A 24171-nucleotide genomic window follows, 5' to 3' on the forward strand; every position below is an offset into this window, starting at 1 on the left:
CAAATGGGGTCAAAGCATGAATAAATGGCTGCACACAAGTACTCTTACAGTGCCGGCACAGAAGGGTGCATGTTCCTAATAGAGCACCAGCACTCAATCACAGAGATTATGTTGCAGATTTCAGTTGATTTCCCTGATAAGTGTGTTGCATTTTGTCATGCTGTGATCATGCCACACACGGTCTGCCACCAGCCGTTTCTATGGTTCATGGTCTGTAGACTGGCCAGCGTTTAGCATATGATTAAACAAAAACATACAGAGAAGAAAAATCTTAATGGTTTGATTAAACCTGCACTGTGTAACTACATTTGTACAGCTGTTTTTGAAGACCCCTCTGGCAAGAATTTAGTATTTTTTCTAGTTTTAAACACGATATCCCAGAAACCCCATCTTTCATTGGTAGTCACCGCTGGGATGATGTAGCATCAACATCTGTTCTGAGACTTTGTGGCTCTGTTATCTAACTGAAAGTCAGTGTAGACCATTTTTACTTTGTGGCTGTGGTAACTAGTGACAACCCAACAGAGTCTGGAAATGTGAGACTGTCGATGCGATAACAGTTACGTACAAGATTGAAGATAACCCGATTCAATTTGAGCAACAATGTCGTCAGAAACGGTGCAAAAAAAGTTATAAATGTTATATTTACATTGTCAGCCAGAAAGATAGAAAGATAGCTGACGTTAATAATGCCCCTTCTTTGGACACTGTGTTAACTAACCTCGAAATGAGCTTCAATGCCATACAACTCTCCTTCCGCGGCCTCCAACTGCTCTTAAATGCTAGTAAAACTAAATGCATGCTCTTCAACAGATCGCTGCCCGCACCTGCCCGCCCGTCCAGCATCACTACTCTGGACGGACTTAGAATATGTGGATAACTACAAATACCTAGGTGTCTGGTTAGACTGTAAACTCTCCTTCCAGACTAACATTAAACATCTCCAATCCAAAATTAAATCTAGAATCGGATTCCTATTTCGCAACAAAGCATCCTTCACTCATGCTGCCAAAACTGACCATCCTACCGATCCTCGACTTCGGCGATGTCATTTTGGAAATTAGCCTCCAACACTCTACTCAGCAAATTGGATGCAGTCTATCACAGTGCCATCCGTTTTGTCATCAAAGCCCCATATACTACCCACCACTGCGACCCGTATGCTCTCGTTGGCTGACCCTCGCTTTATACACGTCGCCAAACCCACTGGCTCCAGGTCATCCACAAGTCTCTGCTAGGTAAAGCCCCGCCTTATCTCAGCTCACTGGTCACCATAGCAGCACCCACCTGTAGCACGCGCTCCAGCAGGTATATCTCACTGGTCACCCCCAAAGCCAATTCTTCCTTTGGCCGTCTCTCCTTCCAGTTCTCTGTTGCCAGTGACTGGAACAAACTGCAAAAATCTCTGAAGCTGGAGACGCTTACCTCCCTCACTAAGCACCAGCTGTCAGAGCAGCTCACGGATCACTGCACCTGTACATAGCTCATCTGTAAATAGCCCATCCAATCTACCTCATCCCCATACTGTATTTATTTATTTATCTTGCTCCTTTGCACCCCAGTATCTACTTGCACATTCATCTTCTGCACATTCTACCATTCCAGTGTTTAATTGCTATATTGTAATTACTTCGCCACCACGGCCTATTTATTGCCTTACCTCTCTTGTCCTACCTCATTTGCACATGCTGTATATAGATTTTCTTCAACTGTATGATTGACTGTATGTTTGTTTATTTCATGTGTAACTCTTTGTTGTTGTATGTGTCAAACTGCTTTGCTTTATCTTGGCCAGGTCGCAGTTGCAAATTAGAACTTGTTCTCAACTAGCCTACCTGGTTAAATAAAGGTGAAATAAAATAAAGGTAGCTGTTTTATTTATTTTATTTAACCTTTATTTAACTAGGCAAGTCAGTTAATAACTATCCTGGCAAGTTAGTTAAGAACAAATTCTTATTTACAATGACGACCTACCCCGGCCAAACCCGAACAACGCTGGGCCAATTGTGCGCCACCCTATGGGACTCCCAATCACGGCCGGTTGTGATACAATCGAACCAGGGTCTATAGTGACGCCTCTAGCACTGAGATGCAGTGCCTTAGACCGCTGCGCCACTCAGCAGCCTGTTGCATCACATTGGATGACCACTAGCAACTTATTAGAGCTTTTGAATATTTAAAAAATACAAACAGTTGCAGCTTTAAGTGTGTGATGTATAGCCATTTCAAGTGGTGTAGCCTACACACAAACCACCAGAGTAAGGTACAGGTATCAATATATCTGGGCCAAAAGTATGTATATTTCTTCTCTATGATGAGCTACATGCCCATACCATAATCATAAGTAGAGTACATTTAACCAATGTAATCCGTATCACATTAAGAATGTGTAGCAATTTGCATTTGAATTAGAAGAAGTAAGAATACTATAGGCCTGTTCTGGACAATCTATGGATGTGTTACATTCTTGGTACATAGGAACTGCATGATTATGACGGCAAGGACTATTTAAATGGTTTTAAAATTCCTGGAACTTTCAATAAATTACTTGGTTTGCCCGAAATCTTGTTCGGAAGATTGCGGATTTAATGCTTAGTCACTCCTGACTACGGGAATAATCCAACCAGGATTTCGGGAAAACCAGGGAATTTATTGAACATTTCAGGAATTGTGCAACCCTATACATAGCCCTGGGAGTAATATAGCACACTGTTTTGTGTATCTGAGGTTAAAGAAGTATCGCCCCCTACTAATGCACCCATGTAACACCTACCTTTTACATACCTGAAGTTTCCAAGGTTTTCTACAGGTTTGATCTTCTGGTTAACATTCTCCTACTGTATTGATAATCATTACTCTCATTTTGGTTACATTTTTGTTGCCTGATACTGTAATTTCAGAGACATTATACCTTGTTAAAACACATTTCACCATGCCCGTTGAAACTATGGGAACAATTTTTGGGATACAATTATACAATACACTGAAATTATGCAAATCCGGGGATTTGGCCATAAATGCACCCTCAAAATGTTGTGCATGACGCCACTGTTTTTCACTGTGAAGTGTTTCACTGACATTAGACCTACAAATACTTGTTGTTTGATGATGATAATTACATATTTTGTCACTGTGCCTTTCATTGAGTACGTTCACATGAACACTAATAATTTGATATTGTAATGAAACCCTCGACCCTCGACCTTCTAGCCCGAGGTCCGGCGCGCTATCGACTGTGCCGCAAAAGCATGCTCCAGCGGCAGAGTCGATTTCCGCGCTTATAAACCCAGGGTCGTTACAATATTAATAAACTGATTATGGCAGTAGGCCGAGTATGGCATTAGTCATGTAAACACCTTACTCTTCTTATCTTAATCCGTGTAAACTCATAATCGAAGTAAGCATACGTTTATTAAAACACCTGGTTTTCTGAGCAATCTTTTGAATTATTAGGACATGTAAACGCCTTAATCAGAGTTAGAGCGAAACATTTAATCTGCGCACGAGCAGCGCGAGTTTCCTTCTTTTGCGCGAGTGAAATTAGTTCGGAGAAACTAAAAGTATGCATTTAAGAAATAGTTTTCACATACAAACCATAAATGTCTGCACTCCGCACCAAATAGGCATCACAAAAATAACATGGTTGCTGTGGTACGTTTATTCTGATTGGCAATTTTCTGCATCAGGTGGCCTGATTTGAGATGTGTCGATGCAAACAGCATTATTAGGGCAATCATTCTTCTTGCAAAGCATGTAAACGTTTAAATCAAACTATTACTATTCACATCGTATTATTGTGTGCATGTAATCACACTCATTGTATTCATTCCTTAGGATAAATTAGACACTAATTATAAAACACATTGTAGATACCATATATGCTATAGAATATGTTGTTAATTCAGTTTATAATAGTAATTTAATATGGTTTTAGAGACAAGGAATTCCACTGTGGGCGTTGTATTGCAAACAAATAATTACACGTGTAGGCCTATAGGTAGCTTTTCTTGCGTGTGTGAGATGAACGTAAATGTGTGTTGAGAAGTGGGTGTCGCTGTGCATGCTGGTCCTGGAGCAACAGAACAACCGGGTTTTCACTGGTTACCACAGCCACAAAGTGATAATTGGCTATATTATAAAAAATAAAAAAAGGTCTTCATTTGAGGTTAGGCATAAAGTTAGCAGTGGGTTTAAAGTTAGAGTTGAGGTTAGGTTAAGATTTGAAAATCAGATTTTAAGAAGATAAATTGTAGAAATGGGCGGGATTTATGACTTTGTGGCTGTGGTAACTAGTGACGACCGAACAACAGTGTAGAGGGGGAAGACGATTCGAATGCTGCTTACTTTGGTAAGAAGCGAACAGTTCTTCTGCGGGAGCTGAGAGTGCTGTGACTGTCGGCGTAGCAAGGTTCAAAGTTGCTTCTGATCCGCAGCTTTGGATTTTTGCCAACTCGGATTGAGGTTGCTCTGTGAAAGCGGGCGAGATACAATGTATCCACGCCTGCTCTCTCATTGCTCCGTGGTCCTCTGACGAGCTAAAACCCCACTGTCTATGGAGGGACAAACGAAGAGCGCAACGCTCAGGTACCAAGTACCCCCATTTCGGTTATCTGGGAGATGGTAACAAATGAACGGCACTGGAGGGAACATGGTTGAGAGGACCAGCAAATTTTTGTTGATCGTCGTCGGATCCGTCTTCTTCATGATGATTTTATATCAGTACGTGGCTCCTGGGGTGATGAACTTCGGGTCTCCACAGGGGTACCTCGCCGAGGACAATATGGATATTTTCCCTACTCCGGATCCCCATTATATAAAAAAGTACTACTTTCCTGTCAGAGACTTGGAACGCACCGTTGATTTCGAGATCAAGGGTGAAGACGTGATAGTGTTTCTTCACATACAGAAAACTGGCGGAACCACTTTTGGCAGGCATCTGGTGCAAAATGTTAGACTAGAAGTCCCGTGTGATTGCAGACCAGGGCAGAAAAAGTGTACATGCTACCGTCCCAACAGAAAGGAGACCTGGCTGTTTTCGAGGTTCTCCACTGGCTGGAGTTGCGGGTTACATGCAGATTGGACCGAGCTCACAAACTGCGTTCCTGGAGTGCTCAACAAGAAGGAAAACAAATCGAAAAAACTGAGGTATGTTGTTTTGACATTCCGTTTGCCATCTCATCAGTGGTGCCGTAGGCTATATTAGACTAAAGAGCCACACAACCACAGCCTATGCTGTTGACCCTATGCCCCACTCAACCCAGCGGGCGGTGTAAACACGGGCAATCTGCTCCCAACTGTGAAGGGAAAGTGGAAAATTACTGCGTTATCAACAGCTCTTGTAAACACCGATGGGATTCCTGTTCTGTTTTAAGTGGTTGCAATAACACACCAGGGTACATGTTCACATCGGTGTCCTCAGGAGTAGAAAGTACACCTTTGCCACCTTTTTATCATGACATTATAGGCTACTTAAATGTGTCTATTTCCATGACTACATTATTTAGCACACTGAACAATATAATGATTCTCTATGATTTTATCACATTGCTGTAGCCTACCTCATGAATTCACTTGACTTCAAACCTTTGTTGTTCATGGTGCTGCAAAAAAGCACACACATACAACTAATTCACACATTCTGGGTTTGGACCAGATAGGGCCCATCCCATGCTTCATAAATGCCAGTTTTCACCTCAGTGTTGTTGAGATGTGTGGTACAGGCCTGGCTGCAGTGCAAACTTTGCAGTTTTTTGGGGGGGAGGCTTTGTTACACTCTAGCAACTTCCAATGCTATTTTGACAACAGAGACCCTCTGCAGAGTTCTTCCCATTCATTTGGGTGGTGCGAGGGTTTCCCTCTCTGAGTCTGGGTCTCCTGGCACATGGTACCACAGTAAACCAGGAGCTTCACACTTGACGTTTCAATAATCAGCATGCTCCCTAGCTGTGGACCACACTATTATGGGTGTAGTTTCACCTATCACTATGCTTCCAGGGCCATCTTTGTTTTATTCATTCCCTATGTAGTTTTAATGGCCAGAGAGTCCCAGTGCTGGTTTCTTTTAGCCCGGTGAAAAACAAGTTCCACATTGGGGCTTAACAACCACTAATAACCTAGTTAAATTTGCCTAGTTAAATAAAGGTAAAATATATATATTTTTAAATAAATTAAACCCACCTGTCCTATGTTACTATCAAATCATCATACAAAGTTTGGTAACAGAATGACGGCACAAACGGTCATTCTGTTACGAAACTTTACATCTGCGCTGTTCTTCAAGTAAATGTGTTTTTGTTCAATTTAAAGTTGTATGCACAGCGATTTTTGAACTATTACTTTTGAAAAGCGATATCCCAAGTATAAATACAGTGAGGTACACACACTAAAGGGTAAAACAAATTAGTTTTTAACAAAATAGTGTTTTGTTAAAACTTCTAGGAGTAGTGCATTCAAGGAGTTTGTCTAATGGTAATACGTGATGTCATCGGCCTTCCCCCTTCCTTGAGGAACAATAGAGAACAAAAGAGGAAAGCCCCCCCCACTTGTGCCATGTCATGACTTATCTGGACCACCTATTGAGATGTGCCTTGTGTTAAGTAAATGAGGTGAAAAGCAGACTGGAGTGCCACTTTATCTTTGCAATCATTGGTTTTTATTTGGCATACCTACATTTTAAAGTGAAAAATCTTGAGTCTCGGCATCACTATGTTACCGTGAAATTGCCCTCATGCAGTATTATGAAAGTTGAGCCACAGTTTTAGGAGAGCAGTGGTTTGGAACATAGAATTGTGTCTGGGGTAATCATTCAAAAGGCATGCCGCCTGCATGTTGCAAACCCGTGTTTCCATGGCCAGTGTTAGTTTCCCTGATTCAAGGTCTCCTGACATGCTGTCAAATATGCATGGTGGTGAACAGTAATACATTTGGTTAGTTTTATTTTGTTGTGGCAGACGGAGCCAACATCTGAGATTGGTTTTATGAGGTTTATATTGGTTTACTGTTTTTTCTATGTACATTTCCATGTATATTGAGACATTCATATCTTAGAAATGCTTATTATATTTGTATAGCAACATTTTTTGGAGCTCTATTTCCTGGGGGTGTTTTCATCTCTACCGTTGACCATTCATTGTGAGTGATTTGCCTCTTTCCCTTATATGAGCTCTGGATACCGCTGGCTGTTGTCGTTCTAGTCTCTGATGTGCCTGTATCACTGAAGCATTTTAATAACGACTATATCCCTCCTTTCCCAACCACTGTGAAAAACAAAGCCCTGGATTGTGAGCGCCCCAAAATACATGAAAAGGGGCCTTTTTAGAATGCGGCACAATGGCCGACCATCACGGATGGTCCACCACAGGCTATACTGATGGAAATTGGGCATTTCATGGATGATTATGTCCAATCACTGGCTGAGAAGGGGGTAAAAATACAAGCTCAAGTGGTCTATTGCTGCACACTGCTGACTGAGCGCATCAATTATTTCCTGAAGCGCGGGTCTAATCTGGTTCTGCTGCCAGCAAAGCCTCATAGTTATTACAGATGTGCATCACAACCTGCAGCTCTGACCGATAGATCCACATCAACAAGTATCCCTCCCACCCACTTCTCTGTTTTTAACAACATGGATTGTGTGAGTGAGTTGGCGTACCCTTTGGCTTAATGAATGCACCACGTTTTAGAAACCTGATTATGGTCCCCTCCAGGAGCTCATATTTTGTATTATATTCTACACAGCATGACATGGCATCTGTCTGATAATGAATATGCTAGATGCACATTACATTTCGGTTCAAAATAGACACATGGTAATGTGAAGTAAACATGAGCATGATGTTTAGGTACCTCAACCTCATCATTGCTGGGTTTGAGGAACTGGTCACAGCCAGGGCATGATGTTCATGTGTTTGTTTGCACATCCAATTCAGAACCTCTAGAAAAGTAATGCAAGTACTTCAATCAAATAGTTGATAAGAGTGATGACATCAATGCCATTTTAAATTGTGTATTTGAAAGGAAAGAAATGTCCTAATCACGTCATACAGGGCATTCAAAACCTGTCTGTTGTTTTGATTACTATAATGACCCTTTTTTGCAGTTTTGAAAGTGGCTCCAGTAGATTGTGTGTATGTCTCTGATTAGTCCTCCTTGTTAGTTATATGTGGGTAATGTGGTCATATGATACTGGTGTAATTCAGTGCAGAGCTCAGACTTTTTTTTAATATCCGCCTTTAATGGATTTCATGGAGGGGGCAGTAACTCATTATGGTCATCATAAAGTCCACAGTAAAGGCTCATTATCAGCCCACGGGTTCCCCAATAGGCGGCCGGCGGGTCCCCCTCCCCCCACCCCCACGTTTTCTGCGCAAAAGCAAACTTCTTTTTTGTTGTTGTTGGTCGTCGTAAGACTGTAAAGTCACCAGGGCATCTCCTCAAAGTAATTTTAAATTAGGAAATCTGTTCCCAAGTATTCCCATGCATAACTAGAGAGGCATATGTGATTGTAATGTAATCAATGTTTGCCAAATGCTATCTCTGTTTGGGATTCTAGTGGTCAATTTGCAGTGTACAAATGATTTAGAACTATGTTCCGGCCCCCCGACTACCCGCTCAAGGAAAAATCGGTTGAATGTAATTGGGGACCCCTGGCCTATATGTTATCACACGCACTCATGCATATATTACATAAACACGTGTACTGTACACACACGTGGCAGGGGGGAAGAAGGTGATGAATGGGTGCTTTGGAGTTAATCTCCCTTGATGAAAGAACAGTCTGTTGCATTAAGGTCTTGAAGGCTCTGAATGAAAACATGAAAAAAGATCCCTGAGTGTTCTCACAGCAAAACCTCTCTGGGGAGTAGGACTCGCAGGGTACTCATGAAATATCAAAAGTGCTTCCCTCAAGTATTGGTGTCTTTTTCCCGAAGTCAAGCTTCATCACCGTTGTGGCAATAACAGCTGCAGTGAATGAGGTCTTGCGAGCCAACAAGTACCTCAAACTGAGGCATGGACCACCACCCTATCTCGTCACAAGTATGCTCATATCACCCATGTTAATCTCTTCCATATGTCATGGGTCATTCCACCTCAAAAACCACAAGAAAGAGGATTTTGACACCCACCATCTCGGATTGTTCTGAAAATGTTTCTGTTAGAAACTGATAAGATTAGCATTCCTGCAACATTATTTTGTTGAAATATAATTTGATCTCTTGAGAAATGAAGCTAATTGATTGTAATGCAAATTGGCCATTTTTAATTTATAGGATTCATATAATATTCAATAAATATATAGTACCTAACATCCGATTTAGACTTTTTTCTAACAGTGAGTAGGCTGACATGAGTAATCCAAAGAAATGGTCAAAAGCCACACAATTAGCTTAATTCCTCAGAGATCAAATCATATTTCAACAAAATAATGCTGCAGGAATGCTAATCTTATCTGTTTCTAACTACAGAAATGATTTCAGAACAATCTGAGATGGTGGGTGTCATGGCTTGCTTAAATTACATGGAACGACCCTCATGTTTTCTTAACCTCCTTGCTGCCTTAAGCAGAAATGGGCCCATTTTCTAATCAGCTTGCATGATTAATTATAGAGTCCCTCAAGAATGAAGACAGATTTGCCCAGGTGTGTCAATGCTTTTGCTTGCATCGGTTTATATGGGTATGTGAACTTTGGCAGACTGAGTTTCTTTCACATTCTCTCAGATTCTGCAATAAGTTTTTTCTAGAACGGCTGTGTCTGTATGTGCGTGGGACTGGGTCAGGAGAGTTGTCATATCAATTTTACAGTATATTGCCTAGTATGTGAAGTATGTCCTTCAAAATGCATTCAAAAACACTTTCTCCCCCCACAGCACAAACGATTAGTTCCTGGAAAACATTCCCGACCTAGAAACAAGTTTGTGTCTCTACTCTACCAGATTCACTTACAATGGTTGATTATTTGAGCACTAATCTCTTAAGTATCCCTTGGCAACAAACTATTTGGATTCCATGTGGGACTGACTGTCTTGTCCTTTGTCTGCCAACAACAGAAAACATAATATTTAGAAAATAGGTACAATTACCCTATAGCCTTTGTGTTTTAAAGGACCCTCCCCGAGGAAGTTGCCGACACTATTTCAACGTAATTCCCTGTCCTAGAGAGAAAATGCACGTTTAGGTTCCAGCTCTGAAGAATGACAAAGGCTACTTATACAAATTGGGTGTGGGAATTTCCAGGTGGAGTTGATAAACATCAACAAATAGGGCCCTGACGGCTTTCGGTGTAGCTAGCTAGCATGCTAAACTAATCTCGCTATTTTGCACATTTTTATCTAGCGAGCTAATGTTATCTGTTGGATTTTTTTCCTTCTTTTTACTACAYCATATTCAAAAGATTAGCCAGCTGGCTCTGGCTGATTCTGGAGCTGGATTTGTCAAACGCATTGATTTATGGAAATCTTTGCCACCGATAGAAACCACTGGCCTATCTTTGAAGTCTGATATGTGTTCTTCTACATTGTAATGGACACTGTGCAACGTTTGCCGGCTGCGGCACAGAAAAGCCAAGTCAGTCCATGCTCATGGTTCTCACAGGGGAAGTGAAATGATAGGCTACAATGACCTTTGAATTTTATTTTGTGGGTGCCTTTTCATTATCTGGTTTCTAGCTAACAATACACCAATGAAAGCAGTGGAGCATTTAGTGAAGCAAATCTTTAGTGGACAAAAAACATTAATCTTGGGGGGACTGGGGGAGCAGGTCTGCAAAATGCTATCATATCATGCAATTATACAATTTTGTAAAATGGTCAGATACTGTATATGAATTTTTAATACAGACTAACTAAAAAGGAAGGGAAAATTGACCAATTATCCAATGGATTATGGTAATTTTCACGTAAAAATAAAAAGCAGAGGTGCAAAAACATACAATTTGCATCCCCTATTTTAATGTGCTCCATGGTTCAGGTGGCCAGGTGGACACAAGGCTGTTTGGCTCATCTCAGTCGCGAAGAGGACTGACGTTGCATCTGTTTCTGATTAATATACAATGCCAGGCTAGTGGGTGGTAACATTCAAATAAAACCCTTCTCTGAAACTAAATTTAGGCTGAAAAAATGTGAATGTCATATATAGGAAAAGACACCGCATTTACACAGATTTTCACAAAGTGGGCAGTTCAGATTTGTCACTTCAAGCCCAAATATATCATACTTTTTGAATAAAACAATGATTTATTGATCGTTGAGCAACATCATGGATAAGATCTGGCCATCTTTAAGCTTTCTACTGGTGTGGCTGTTTTAAAATTGTCAGTCTAGTCTCTTGCTTTGTCATTTAGACAGACATCAACAATTCTTCCCCCTAGAAATTGAAGTGAAGAATTAGTTTGGAGTTTACCTACTCAACCTGCACACTGAAGAGGATCAGTTTGCTGAAACATTTCTGCATAACTTTGACTGCCACGTGCATTTACAAATTTGGCCTAATTATAATGAATAGAAAAATGTAATGTCCCTAAGAATGTTGTGTATGAACAACAATTCGCTAATGCGCTGGTATTCCTGCAAAGGACAAATGTCGTCTACTAGTCCAGCAGCCCAGACTGCGGAACAACATTGGTGTTGAGTGTAACTACTGCCACAATAGCAGCTTGCCTTTCGCACAAGTGATGCCATTGTTCCAGATTTGCCACTGTAGCTTTTCTTGGAACTGAATGTGGTCTATTTAATCTATTAAAGGACACTGTATATCCCCCAGATCTGATTATTAGTGAGTGGTTGTGGGGATGCCCATTTGGGAGGTTGGACATTTTATTGGATGTACCACACTTACCACCTCAGATTTGAATGCTGGTGACAATAATCATTAATAATAATAATCAAATTGACTAATCATCTTGTATTTATTAATATTAGGAATTTTTTATGATTTATACTTTTACTTTTGATACTTAAGTATATTTTTGCAATTACATTTATTTTTGATACTTGTGTATATTTTAAACCAAATAATTTTAGACTTTTACTCAAGTAGTATTTTTACTGGGTGACTTTCACTTTTATTTGAGTCATTTTCTATGAAGGTATCTTTATTTTTACTCCATTGCTGAAAACCTTTTACCATCCCGAAAAGTATTATTTGCACCGCTGCTAAATGCATATAGGGGAAACACTGCACACAGAGGGAAAGCAAGCCAGAGAGGCTTTGGCTTTTCATTTGTCTCCACAGACAGCCGTTAGTAGCTTAGCCATGGCCCCCATACCCTGCCACACGCTGGCCGGGCCCTGTCCCACAGCCATGCACTAAATCACATTCGTAAACCACCGGTGCTATTATTACCTCTAAGGAACACCTTTCAACGGGATTACAGGGGTAGGAGGATTCCCCAATTGACAGGTTATTTATATCTGCTCATCCCCCGTACCCTCCTGACCCCTTTTGAAAAATCAGCCCAAGTCCATTGCTCAAGCTAGCCTATATTTTAATACACCAAGCACGTTATCCCACCGAGCCTCTATAGGTGATATTGTGGTGAGCTAGTAACTACACATTATCCTTCATCTAGAATAGGCTACTGAATTCCTGTTCTATTTAGAGGATGGTAGAATATGCTATTCAAAATATCTAGGGTCTCTCTTTATATTTGCATCAATTAAGCATTTGTCACCTAATGATAAGAATTTACGGATTGCCAGCAGCACACTCCAACACTTAGAGAGCACAAATGCATAATTTGTGAGTCTGCCATATCAGAGGAAGTAGGGATGACCAGGGATGTTCTCTTGATAGGTACGTGAATGGGACTATTTTCCTGTCCTGTTAAGCATTCAAAATGTAATSAGTACTTTTGGGTGTCATGAAAAATGTATAGGGTTAAAAAGTACATTTATTTAGGAATGTAAGGGAGTAAAAGTTGTCAAATATAAATAGTAAAGTACAGATGCCTAAAAATTGACTTAAGTAAAAATACTTTCAAGTACTACTTAAGTACTTTACACCACTGGTTTTCAGTGTAAACTAAAAAACTGTAAAATATATGTTACATCTGCCCCATTGCAAAATGAGTAGAAATGTGGAAAATGTGCTTTGACACAGCAATATTCTGGCTCTGCCGCCAAGAGGAGGGCCTCTAAAACCGCACAAATCCTAGTGGAAACAGTGTGTGTGTGAGCGAGCGACTGGTTTTAACCCAACCATATTTTACGAGTAATTTCTTTACTCTGGGATCTTGCCCCGAGTGTGTTATCCTAACCCTGTAGTATGTGTAGACAACAATCTCTCTTGCTCATTTCTTTACCCACACTGTTCTGCTAATAAGAAAACAAAGTGCTTAACCAGATGATGATGTGTTCAATAGCTGCTGTTTATTTAAAAAATGGTCACAGTTATCATGTGTGGTCAGTCTGGGCTTTTGACTGTGGTAGGTTATTTACGAGAGGGCATTTAGCTGACTTGATTCAATTGCCCGAGCTAATACCCGAGCCAATACCCGAGCCATTTGTCAGGCTATCAAGTGTTTCCCCTGTATTCATTTAGCAGGGGTGGGCAGTGGCTGCAAAATCGTTACCGCCACTCCAACAAATAATCATTTTCGGGATGGTAAAACGTTTTCAGTGTAAACTTAAACGTTGTTTTAGAGAATTTGGCAGTACATCAAACCGGCCTCACAACCGTGTAACCACGCCAGCCCAGGACCTCCACATCCGGCTACTTCACCTGTGGGATCGTCTGAGACCAGCAGCCCTGACAGCTGATGAAACGGTGGGTTTGCACAACCAAAGAATTTCTGCACAAACTGTCTTAGGGAAACTCCTCTTCATTCTTGTTATCCTCACCAGGGTCTTGATCTGACTGCAGTTTGGCGTCTTAACCAACTTCAGTGGGCAAATGCTCACCTTCGATGGGCACTGGCACACTGAAGAAGTGTTCTCTTCACGAATGGCATCGTTTGTAGTTTGCTGATGTTCAATGTTTTGAACAGAGTGCCCCATGGTGGCGGTGGGGTTATGGTATGGGCAAGCATAAGCTACGGAAAACAAACACTATTGCATTTTATCGATGGCAATTTGAATGCACAGAGATACCGTGATGAGATCCTGAGGACCATTGTCGTGCCATTCATCTGCTGCCGTTACCTCATGTTTCAGCATGGTAATGCACAGCCACATGTTGCCATGATCTGTACACAATTCCTGGAAGCTGAACATGTCTCAGTTCTTCTATGGCCTGCATACTGACCAGACATTTCACCCATTGAGCATGTTTGGGATGCTCTGGGTCGAGGTACGGCTTGTTCCAGTTCCCGCTAATACCAACAACTTCGCACAAAATTTAAATGTAGCGTAATGTTGTCCACATTACACAGTCCACAATCAAYAGCCGGATCAACTCTATGTGAAGGAGATGTCGTGCTTCATGAGGCAAACGGTGGTCACACCAGATACTGACTGGTTTTTTGATCCACGCACCTACTTATATAAAAAAACATCTTATGGCTGCAATCCCGTTAACAGGATCGATATGACAACAGCCAGTGAAAGTGCAGGGCGCCAAATTCAAACAATCTCATAATTAAAATTCCTCAAACCTATATGTATCTTATACCATTTTAAAGGTAATCTTGTTGTTAATCCCACAASTGTCCGATTTCAAATAGGCTTTTCAGCGAAAGCACCACAAACAATTATGTTAGGTCACTGCAAAATCACAGACAAACACAGTCATTTTTCCAGCCAAAGACAGGAGTCACAAAAAGCAGAAATAGAGAGAAAATTAATCACTAACCTTTGATGATCTTCATCAGATGACACTCATAGAACTTCATGTTACACAATACATATGTTTTGTTCGATGAAGTTCATATTTATATCCAAAAACCTCAGTTTACATTGGCGCCATGTTCAGAAATGCCTCCAAAATATCCGGAGAAATTGCAGAGAGCCACGTCAAATAACAGAAATACTCATCATAAACTTTGATGAAAGATACATGTTTTACATAGAATTAAAGATACACTTGTTCTTAATGCAACCGCTGTGTCAGATTTCAAAAAGCTTTACGGCAAAACACTATTCAATCATCTGAAAATAGCGTTCAGCCACAAAAGCAAGCCATACAGTTACCCGCCAAATTGTGCAGTCAACAAAACTCATAAAAACCATTATAAATCTTCACTTACCTTTGCTGATCTTTGTCGGAATGCACTCCCAGGACTCCCACTTCCACAAGAAATGTTAGTTTTGTTCGGTAATGGCCATCATTTATGTCCAAATAGCTATTTTTGTTAGCGTGTTTGGTAAACAAATCCAACGTCAGGAAGCGCGTTTACTAAAAGCTGACGAAATGTCCAAAAGTTCCGTAACAGCCAGTAGAAACATGTCAAACGATGTATTGAATCAATCTTTAGAATGTTTTTAACATAAATCTTGAATAACRTTCCAACCGGAGAATTACATTAACTTCAGATGAGCGATGGAACAGAGCTCCCTCTCATGTGAACCCGCATGGTCAAAGCATGGTCAGGTCATGGCAGACCTGACTAATTCCCCTCTCATTCGGCCCCCCTTCACAGTAGAGGCATCAGACCAGGTTCTACAGACTGTTGACATCTAGTGGAAGCCGTAGGAAGTGCAAACTCATCCATATCTCGCTGTGAATTCAATAGGATCTTGGTTGAAAATCAACCAGCCTCAGAATTCCCACTTCCTGTTTGGATTTTTTCTCAGGTTTTTGCCTGCCATATGAGTTCTGTTATACTCACAGACATCATTCAAACAGTTTCAGAAACTTCAGAGTGTTTTCTATCCAATACGAATAATAATATGCATATATTTCCAACTGGGACTGAGGAGCAGGCAGTTTACTATGGGCACCTCTGTGCACCTTTCATCCAAGCTACTCAATACTGCCCCTGCAGCCATAAGAAGTTAAAGGTATCTGTGACCAACATGCATATCTGTATTCCCAGTCGTGAAATCTATAGATATGGGCCTAATTTATTTATTTTAAATTGACTTATGTGAACCATCTTGAAATTGTTGCATGTTTAATTTTTTTGTTCAGTGTAGCTTTAAAACGGGTCATTTTCTCTCCCCCATAGATTTATTTTAGAATTGCAGGAAATTAGCTTTTAAACAGCAACATTTTGTCTCTGCGGTCAAGTGGAGGGCTTCCAAAATATTTGGTTGGATACAGTGCTATTGGCCACGCCCACTACTATTTCCCCCTAATCCTACCACACTTCCCCTAATTGGAGTAAACTAATGGACACCAACACTTAGGCTTCTACTTCCAGTATGTACATACTATATACTTTTTTGGACACAGTATATTTTACGGTAGTTATCTTTTGTCTGTTTTTAATCCTGTCCTTCAGCTACCCTCAACCTCTCCCATATATCTCTTGGGTTCTATTTGCCATATATTTTTCAGCTGTGCAGTGATGTTTTACAATTTCTGAACCTTTCTATTCTCATAGTTTCTACAGATTGTAAATTATTAATTTTTTTGTATTTTTTGCTAAAAGTATTATATTATTGATCGATTGACTATGACTTTTCAAATCACCCAGCAGTGCTATTTGCAGAATTTAGCTCCAGGCAAAAGTTCAAATTCTTCAGCCATTCCTAAACCTGCTGCGACCAAAAAACAAGCTACATATGGACAGTACCAAAACAAATGATCTAGTCTCTTCGCAGAAAAATCTGCGCTGAATTTGCCACCCCTGTATAAAAAAAGATCCAGTGGGCTATCCGCATTAGCCTCCATCCATGAGGACGGCCACCCCAGCCACACATTCCAAGTCATTGGGAGTCTTAGTCACTCTCACTCCCACCCAATCCCCTTTGGCAACAGTGCATGAACTGTTCAGTCAAGTATGGCCTGCCTGCTATAACACCATTAGCTTTGAGGAGAAACTGCTTAAAGTGGCTAAAAAGGGGAGAAGTTAGGAGAGGGAGGATGGCTTAATTGAAGTAAATTATTGAAGAGGCCCACTTCGCCACTGCCAATAAGCAGAAGAAGGTCAGACCCAAACTATTTTAGTTCTGACTCCTCTGGATTTAATTTAGCTGCTCCTCTGAACCTTGTTTTGCTCTGTCTCTGAGCAGAGTGGAGAGAGGGGTCTGTGCCACGGCATCTTGACAATCTATTTCAAGCTTATATTTGATTTCTGTCGTTATCTATTGGAGAGTGCGGGTCTTCTTGCCGTGCATCTGTTGCCAAACCTTCAGTTAGTGAGTTAGTCAGTCAGGGGCAAGCTAATACGGTCATTGGCGCAACTGAGGGTTTGGCTTCAAAATGGAAGTGCAGATGGAAATGGAATGCATAATGCGATTTCATATCAGACAGCGCCCTTTGTGCCTATTTGTGCGCGGTCAATCTGTCTGCAATGGTTTTTCTCGTCTTACGATAACCTGCTAACCAAATGCCAGTATTAGCCTACCTCACGATAACCTGCGAACTGGATACCAGTTGACAGTCTTTAGGTCACCCGAGTTTCGCCTAAATCATTTCTCGCCGTCGAATCCGTCTGACCTGACTTTTAGGCGAGCCCAAGGCACCGGAGCAAAGCCATGGCTTTCTGAGCCAGCCTCAGCATAGTCCTCGTGTTAATCCTATCAGATCAGTGGGGATTAAAGGCCGCCGGCACCAAAGAAGGCTCTGCGGCTTTGAAAATCCTTCAGCTTTGTTTGCCTGGGCAAGGATTGTACAGTGTTCGCTGCTCTGTTGCTGTATACAAGACAAGTTAGTAGTATTTTATTTTTTAGGCAGTAAATCCAGTACATGCCTAAGGAGGAGGAGGATTTCTTTTGATTATATAGTTTGGGAATATTACAGCATAAGCGATGCACTAATAATAACGTGAGAAGACACTGGGCTTAGATCCACCTGTTTGACTTGATCCTCTAAACAAATCATTTGATGCTTGCTATGATCTGATTGAGAAACATTTTACCGGTGTTAGCTTATTTTAAGGCAGGCTATAATGGCTTACGTTGCTCAGATCACATATTCTAGGCTTTCTTTAACATGGTTCATCATAAACTCACTAGGGAGGGCAAGGACAAAAAATGTGCCTGATGAGTACAGGGCATTCGGAAAGTATTCAGAACCTTGTGTTATGTTAGTGCCATATTCTAAAATGGATAAAAATCTTTTTTCCCCTTATCGATCTACACACCATAACCCATAATGACAAAGCAAAAACAGGTTTTTAGAAATTTTTGTTAATGTATTAAAAATAAAAAAACATGATTTACACAAGTATTCAGACCCTTTGCTATTAGACTCGAAATTGAGCTCAAGTGCATCCTGTTTCCATTGATCATCCTTGAGATGTTTCTACAACTTGATTGGAGTCCACCTGTGGTAAATTGAATTGATTCGACATGATTTGGAAAGGCACACACCTGTCATAAGGTCCCACAGTTTTCAGAGCAGAAACCAAGCCATCAAGTCAAAGGAATTGTCTGTAGAGCTCCGAGACAACAGGATTGTGTCGAGGCACAGATCTGGGGAAGGGTAACAAAAAATGTCTGCAGCATTGAAGGTCCCCAAGAACACAGTGGCCTCCATTCTTAAATGGAAGAAGATTGGAACCACCAAGACTCTTCCTAGAGCTGACCGCCTGGCCAAACTGTGCAATCTGGGTAGGTAGGTAACCAAGAACCCGATGGTCACACTGACAGAGCTCCAGAGTTCCTCTGAGGAGATGGGAGAACCTTCCAGAAGGACAACCATCTCTGCAGCACTCCACCAGACGGAAGCCACTCCTCAGTAAAAGGCACATGACAGCCAAAAGGCACCTAAAGGACWCAGACATTGAGAATCAAGATTGAACTCTTTGGCCTGAATGCCAAGTGTCATGTCTGGAGGAAACCTGGCACCATCCCTACGGTGAAGCATGGTGGTGGCAGCATCATGCTGTGGGGATGTTTTTCAGTGGCAGTGAATGGGACACTAGTCAGGATCGAAGGAAAGATGAACGGAGCAAAGTACAGAAAGATCCTTGATGAAAACCTGCTCCAGAGCACTCAGGACCTCAGACTGGGGTTAAGGTTCACCTTCCAAGAGGTGAACAACCCTAAGCACACAGCCAAGACAACATAGGAGTGGTTTCGGGACAAGTCTCTGAATGTCCTTGAGTGGCCCAGCCAGAGCCCAGACTCTGCTGGGCTCTGGCGATGCTTCCCATCCAAGTTTTTGGATGCTTCCCATCCAATCTGACAGAGCTTGAGAGGATCTGCAGAGAAGAATGGGAGAAACTCCCCAAATACAGGTGTGCCAATCTTGTATCACAATACCCAAGAAGACTCAAGGCTGTAATCGCTGCTGAATGTTCTTCAGCAAAGTACTGAGTAAAGGGTCTGAATACTTAATTGTACTTTATTGTACTTTTACTCCTTTTCTCCCCAATTTCGTGATATCCAATTGTGTGCGCCTCATGGGTCTCCCAGCCATGGCCGGCTGTGACACAGCCTGGGATCGAACCCGGGTCTGTAATGACGCCTCAAGCACTCATGCACCCAGTTTCTTTTTTTTCTTTTTAATACATTCGCAAAAATAAAATGAACTGTTTGTGCTTGGTTATCATAGGGTATTGTGTGTAGATTGATTAGGAGAGAAAAATAACTATTTAATCAATTTTAGAGTAAGCCTGAAACGTTACGAAATATGGAAAGTCAAGGGGTCTGAATACTAACCAAATGTGCTGTGTGGTTAACCCACAGAAATCTGTAACCATCTAGAAAGAACATGCCGACGCGTGAATGACCCAGCCATAGAAATTGATTCTATTTTCAATGGACCCAGCTATCATTCCTGAGCGCTACTGTTAAAGGTCTTCTGTAATATAGCGTTACCATGAAATGCCCCAGAAAATGCAGCTAGATATCGACCTCGGTCGCTAAACACACGACGACACACGTCGCTAAACAGAAACATTCAATTAATCCCTGCCTTATCTGTTTGCTGAGTTCGACAGAAGAAAAGCAAGCCGCATTGACTTTCCCCAGGCCATTGCACAAACAAGCCGCTTTTACCTCTTTTAGATCTATCAATTGAAGGTATACCTGACTCAACTGGAGCAATTTGACGAAACACGGCTTAAGAGCTCTGTTAAGGGTTATCATTTTCTGTCAGCCATTGACTGATTCAACCCAATTGATTCTCCTTGAGTAATTCTAGCCTCCTTATAGGCTCTATGTGCCTATGATTGACAGCTCATGGAAAATGTTGCCTCATGATGTCAACGCTGCCATCGATTACAGTAGATATCATATAGGATTGCCTATCTTATCAGAGCAACATGTCAGCAAGCCTTTGGAAAATGTCATTCCCATTGGCTTTTTTTGCGAAATGAACTTGACCTTGGTGGTGGGGTGTCTTTTCTCAAAAGAAAATATTTGAACCATGCCTTGATGGAGTGGCGTTCTGTCTTCTATCACACGCCGGCTAACTTATGTTGAAAAATGGCACCCGGTAGTCATTTATAGCACAAAGACATGGTAAATGGGACATCTTCTGTGTGCACTAAATTGATTCTCCCGACAAGGGACAAATTGCAATGAGATGACTGATTAGCCGGAAAAGGCTTCTTTAATTAGGACTTTGTGGCCTTAACGTATGAGTTTGAAGGACAGCGTTGGAGCGATCATCGCATGGTTTGGTTGTGTTCATGAGTTGACAGTGAAATAACAACTGATTTTGCAGCTTTTTCTCTACTCTCTTCCCCATCTTTTTTTCTGTGACCCGAACTTGAATAAAGAGCCCTCAAATGGTTCAGTCTAATAAAAGATAAGAGGCCTATCACATCAATCTGAGGTAATGTGTCTCCTCCAACTCCTCTGGAAGGGTAAGTTCCTCAGAGGCCACCGCTGTGTCAAGGAAACATTCTGATGGGAATTGAGCACATGCCAGCAGGATGTCTAATAGTTCGCTTAATTTCGGTTTATGTGACAAAGCAGGCAAGTATAATGTAGAGAGTCATTGTACTATCTAACCCGCTATAGAATTATATTTTTCATAACTAAAAATATTGTATTTTCAGCTGTTTGAAGCTGGTGTACAAAACCAAAAGTAAAAGACGCAAAAACAAAACTTAAGAATGGGAAGCATAGAAAAAGTGCACATAGAACAGAGCTACCGCTTCTTAGACTTGCTTTTAATGAGAAAGAAATGTGTGTTATAGATATGTCAATGAGCATTTTGTCGGGTCGCCCAAAAAGTTACCTATTGCTGCTTTAAGTGTTCATACCCCTGAGTCAATACATGTTAGAATCACCTTTGGCAGCGATTACGACTGTGAATCTTTCTGGGTAAGTCTCTAAGAGCTTTGCACACCTGGATTGTACAATATTTGCACATGATTCTTATTAAAATTCTTTAAGCTCTGTCAAGTTGGTTGTTGATCATTGCTAGACAGTCTTTTTCAAGTGTTGCCATAGATGTTCAAGCAGATAAAAGTCAACTGTAACTCAGCCACTCAGGAACATATGCTGTCTTCTTGTTAAGCAACTCCAGTGTAGATTTGGCCTTGTGTTTTAGGGTATTGTCCAGMTGAAAAGTRAATTAGTCTCCCAGTGTCTGTTGGAAAGCAGATTGAACCAGGTTTTCCTCTATGATTTTGCCTGTGCTTAGCTATATTCCGTTTCTTTTAATCCTAAAAAAAACTCACTAGTGCTTGCCGATGACAAGCATACCCATAACATGATGCAGCCACAACCATGCTTGAAAATATGAAGTGGTACTCAGTAATGTGTTATTGGATTTGCCCAAAACATAACATGTTATATTCAGGACATAAAGTTAATTTCTTTGACACATTTTTTTGCAGTTTTACTTTTAGTGCCTTATTGCAAACAGGGTAGATGTTTTTGGCAGGCTTCCTTATTTTCAATCTGTCATTTAGGTTGGTATTGTGGAGTAACTACATTGTTGTTGATCYATCCTCAGTTTCCTCCTATCACAGCCATGAAACACTGATGGTTTTAATTGGCCTCATGGTGAAATCCCTGAGTGGTTTCCTTCCTTAGGTGCCTTTCTTTGCTAGGCATTGGAAAACCTCCCTGGTCTTTGGTTGAATCTGCGTTTGAAATTAACTGCTCGCCGGCAGGACCTTACAATTATCTGTATGTTTAGGGTTCAGGTCATTCAAAAATCATGTTACACTATTATTGCGGAGTAAGTCCATGCAACTTATTATGTGTCTTTTTAAGCACATTTTTACTCCTGAACTTATTTAGGCTTGACATAAAAAGGGGTTGGATACTTATTGACTCAAGACATTTCAGCTTTTCATTTTGAATTAATTTAAAACTTTTCTTAAAACATATAATTCCACTTTGACATGATGGGTTGTTGTGTGTAGGCCAGTGACACATCTCAATGTAATCCTTTTTAAATTCAGGCTGTAACAACCAAATATGGAAAAAGTCAAGGGGTGTGAATACTTTCTGAAGGCACTGTACATGACCCATAGGGCTGATATTTGCCAGGGATTTCACAATACGATATTATAACTATACTTAGGTGCCGATATGCATTGCGTTGCTAACGATTCTATAYGTATTGCKATTCGATACTGTGATTTTATTRCGATTCRATGTTCCAAACATATTGCTCACCATATGTCTCCTGCGGAGGGACAAGAGGGAGCCATGAGAAAACRAGTTTTGATCAGTCATGGAAAGAAGTGCTAAAAACAAATTGGAGTTTTGGTGCAGGTACAGCAAACTAGCGCAAAAATAATATTGCAACATTGATATACCGTCAAATAATATCCCGATATGTAACTATCGATTCCCCCCCCCCATCACTAATGACCTACAACATGGTCAATCAAGTTAATGTTTCTGACATTTTAAGACTGCTAAACAACTATTGATTTACCGTACAACCACAGAGTTGCCGCAAGTCACAAAAAAACAGGAGCTGCCTCTGCTAACGTCATTTCTGCACCATTTCAACATCCTTAAATCACCTATGCTTAGGCTAACACAGTGACAACTTACATACCAAAAACATTGTAGTCCAATCAATGTACGCTAAATATCATGTGGCTGTCCATGGTACTGATTTGTGTGTGTGTGTGTGTGTGTGTGTGTGTGTGTGTGTGTGTTTGTTGTCGTCCTAGAAAAGGCTACCTGTCTAAAAGGCTTTTTAGTTAGCCTATCTTTAATTGGCAATGATGAGCCAGCTAGTTAACGTTAGCCTACTACATATAGCTACATATTGAACTTCTGTTCTCTCAGGCCAGGGGCACAATGTATGAATCAGCATTATAATCATTGGCCGGTATACCAAGTCCAAATCCCTATCTCCATTCATGGTTGCCTGAGAGGACGACGACACAACAATATGCAACAATTCACGTTTTTTTTCTGTCATTGACGTTTTGCCTGTGATGTGGAATGGTGTGAAGCCAAATTCAATCTGGCTTCCCATGACAATTTCTTATTTTGGTGCGCCAGGACCATTCAGAGTTGTGCTCACTCAGTTTAACTCAACGCTGATTGGCTATTCTTTTAATAATAAAAAAAAAGAGGGAGGCCAAATGCTTGCTTGCTTCCCTTGCTATTGAATTCAGTGCTACTGGCGGCAACAATGTCATACTGTTTTTGGCCAGACAGCATCAGATAGATGGGCTACACATACTGAGACAGAGGGCCGCTATTTTGCTCATTCGGATGCTTTCTCTGGTGACATACATTCAGCCACTTGTGGGATGAAGGACGAACACAGAGAGAGACTAAATACATTTTTTTATACTATATTTTATTTTTTTAAATTTTTGGGAAGCCTGGCTTCCCTTGGCATCCATGAATACACACCACTGCCTATTGGCCTTTATATATGACATTGGATGAATACTATTTTGATCCATCTCACTGATATGATGGACTCATCATATCACCGCTGTAGTTCTAGTAATGTGATGGTCGTGCCATACTACACAATGTGAATGAGAAGGGGACGGGGAGAGGCAAGGAGAAAATGCCTGTAGTGATGTATTGCCCCTGCAGTGTTAGACAACTCAAGATGATCTGCTGCAGAGGGAAAGGGAGAGTGAGGGAGGGACAAGGAGAGAGGGAGGGAGGGAGAAGAAGAGAGGGAGAGTGAAGCCAGGGACAGTTGCTGCAGTGTTACAGCATGGTTGTTAGAGGGTTTCA

The 24171-nt window shown here is 41.1% G+C and overlaps 1 protein-coding gene across 1 annotated transcript in view; it reads left to right on the plus strand.

The window, feature by feature from the left end:
• The first annotated feature begins 4299 nt into the window (after positions 1-4299).
• The window catches only part of LOC111953564 (heparan-sulfate 6-O-sulfotransferase 1-B), a 91053-nt gene continuing 71181 nt past the window's right edge, over positions 4300-24171 (plus strand). The window contains exon 1 of the mRNA XM_023972934.2: positions 4300-5145. Within this exon, the coding sequence (XP_023828702.1) occupies positions 4628-5145 (518 nt within the window). The 5' untranslated portion in view covers positions 4300-4627. The remainder of the gene's footprint in view (positions 5146-24171) is intronic.

The sequence above is a fragment of the Salvelinus sp. IW2-2015 genome, linkage group LG27 (assembly GCF_002910315.2).
Source record: "Salvelinus sp. IW2-2015 linkage group LG27, ASM291031v2, whole genome shotgun sequence".
Classification (NCBI taxonomy): Eukaryota; Metazoa; Chordata; class Actinopteri; order Salmoniformes; family Salmonidae; genus Salvelinus; species Salvelinus sp. IW2-2015.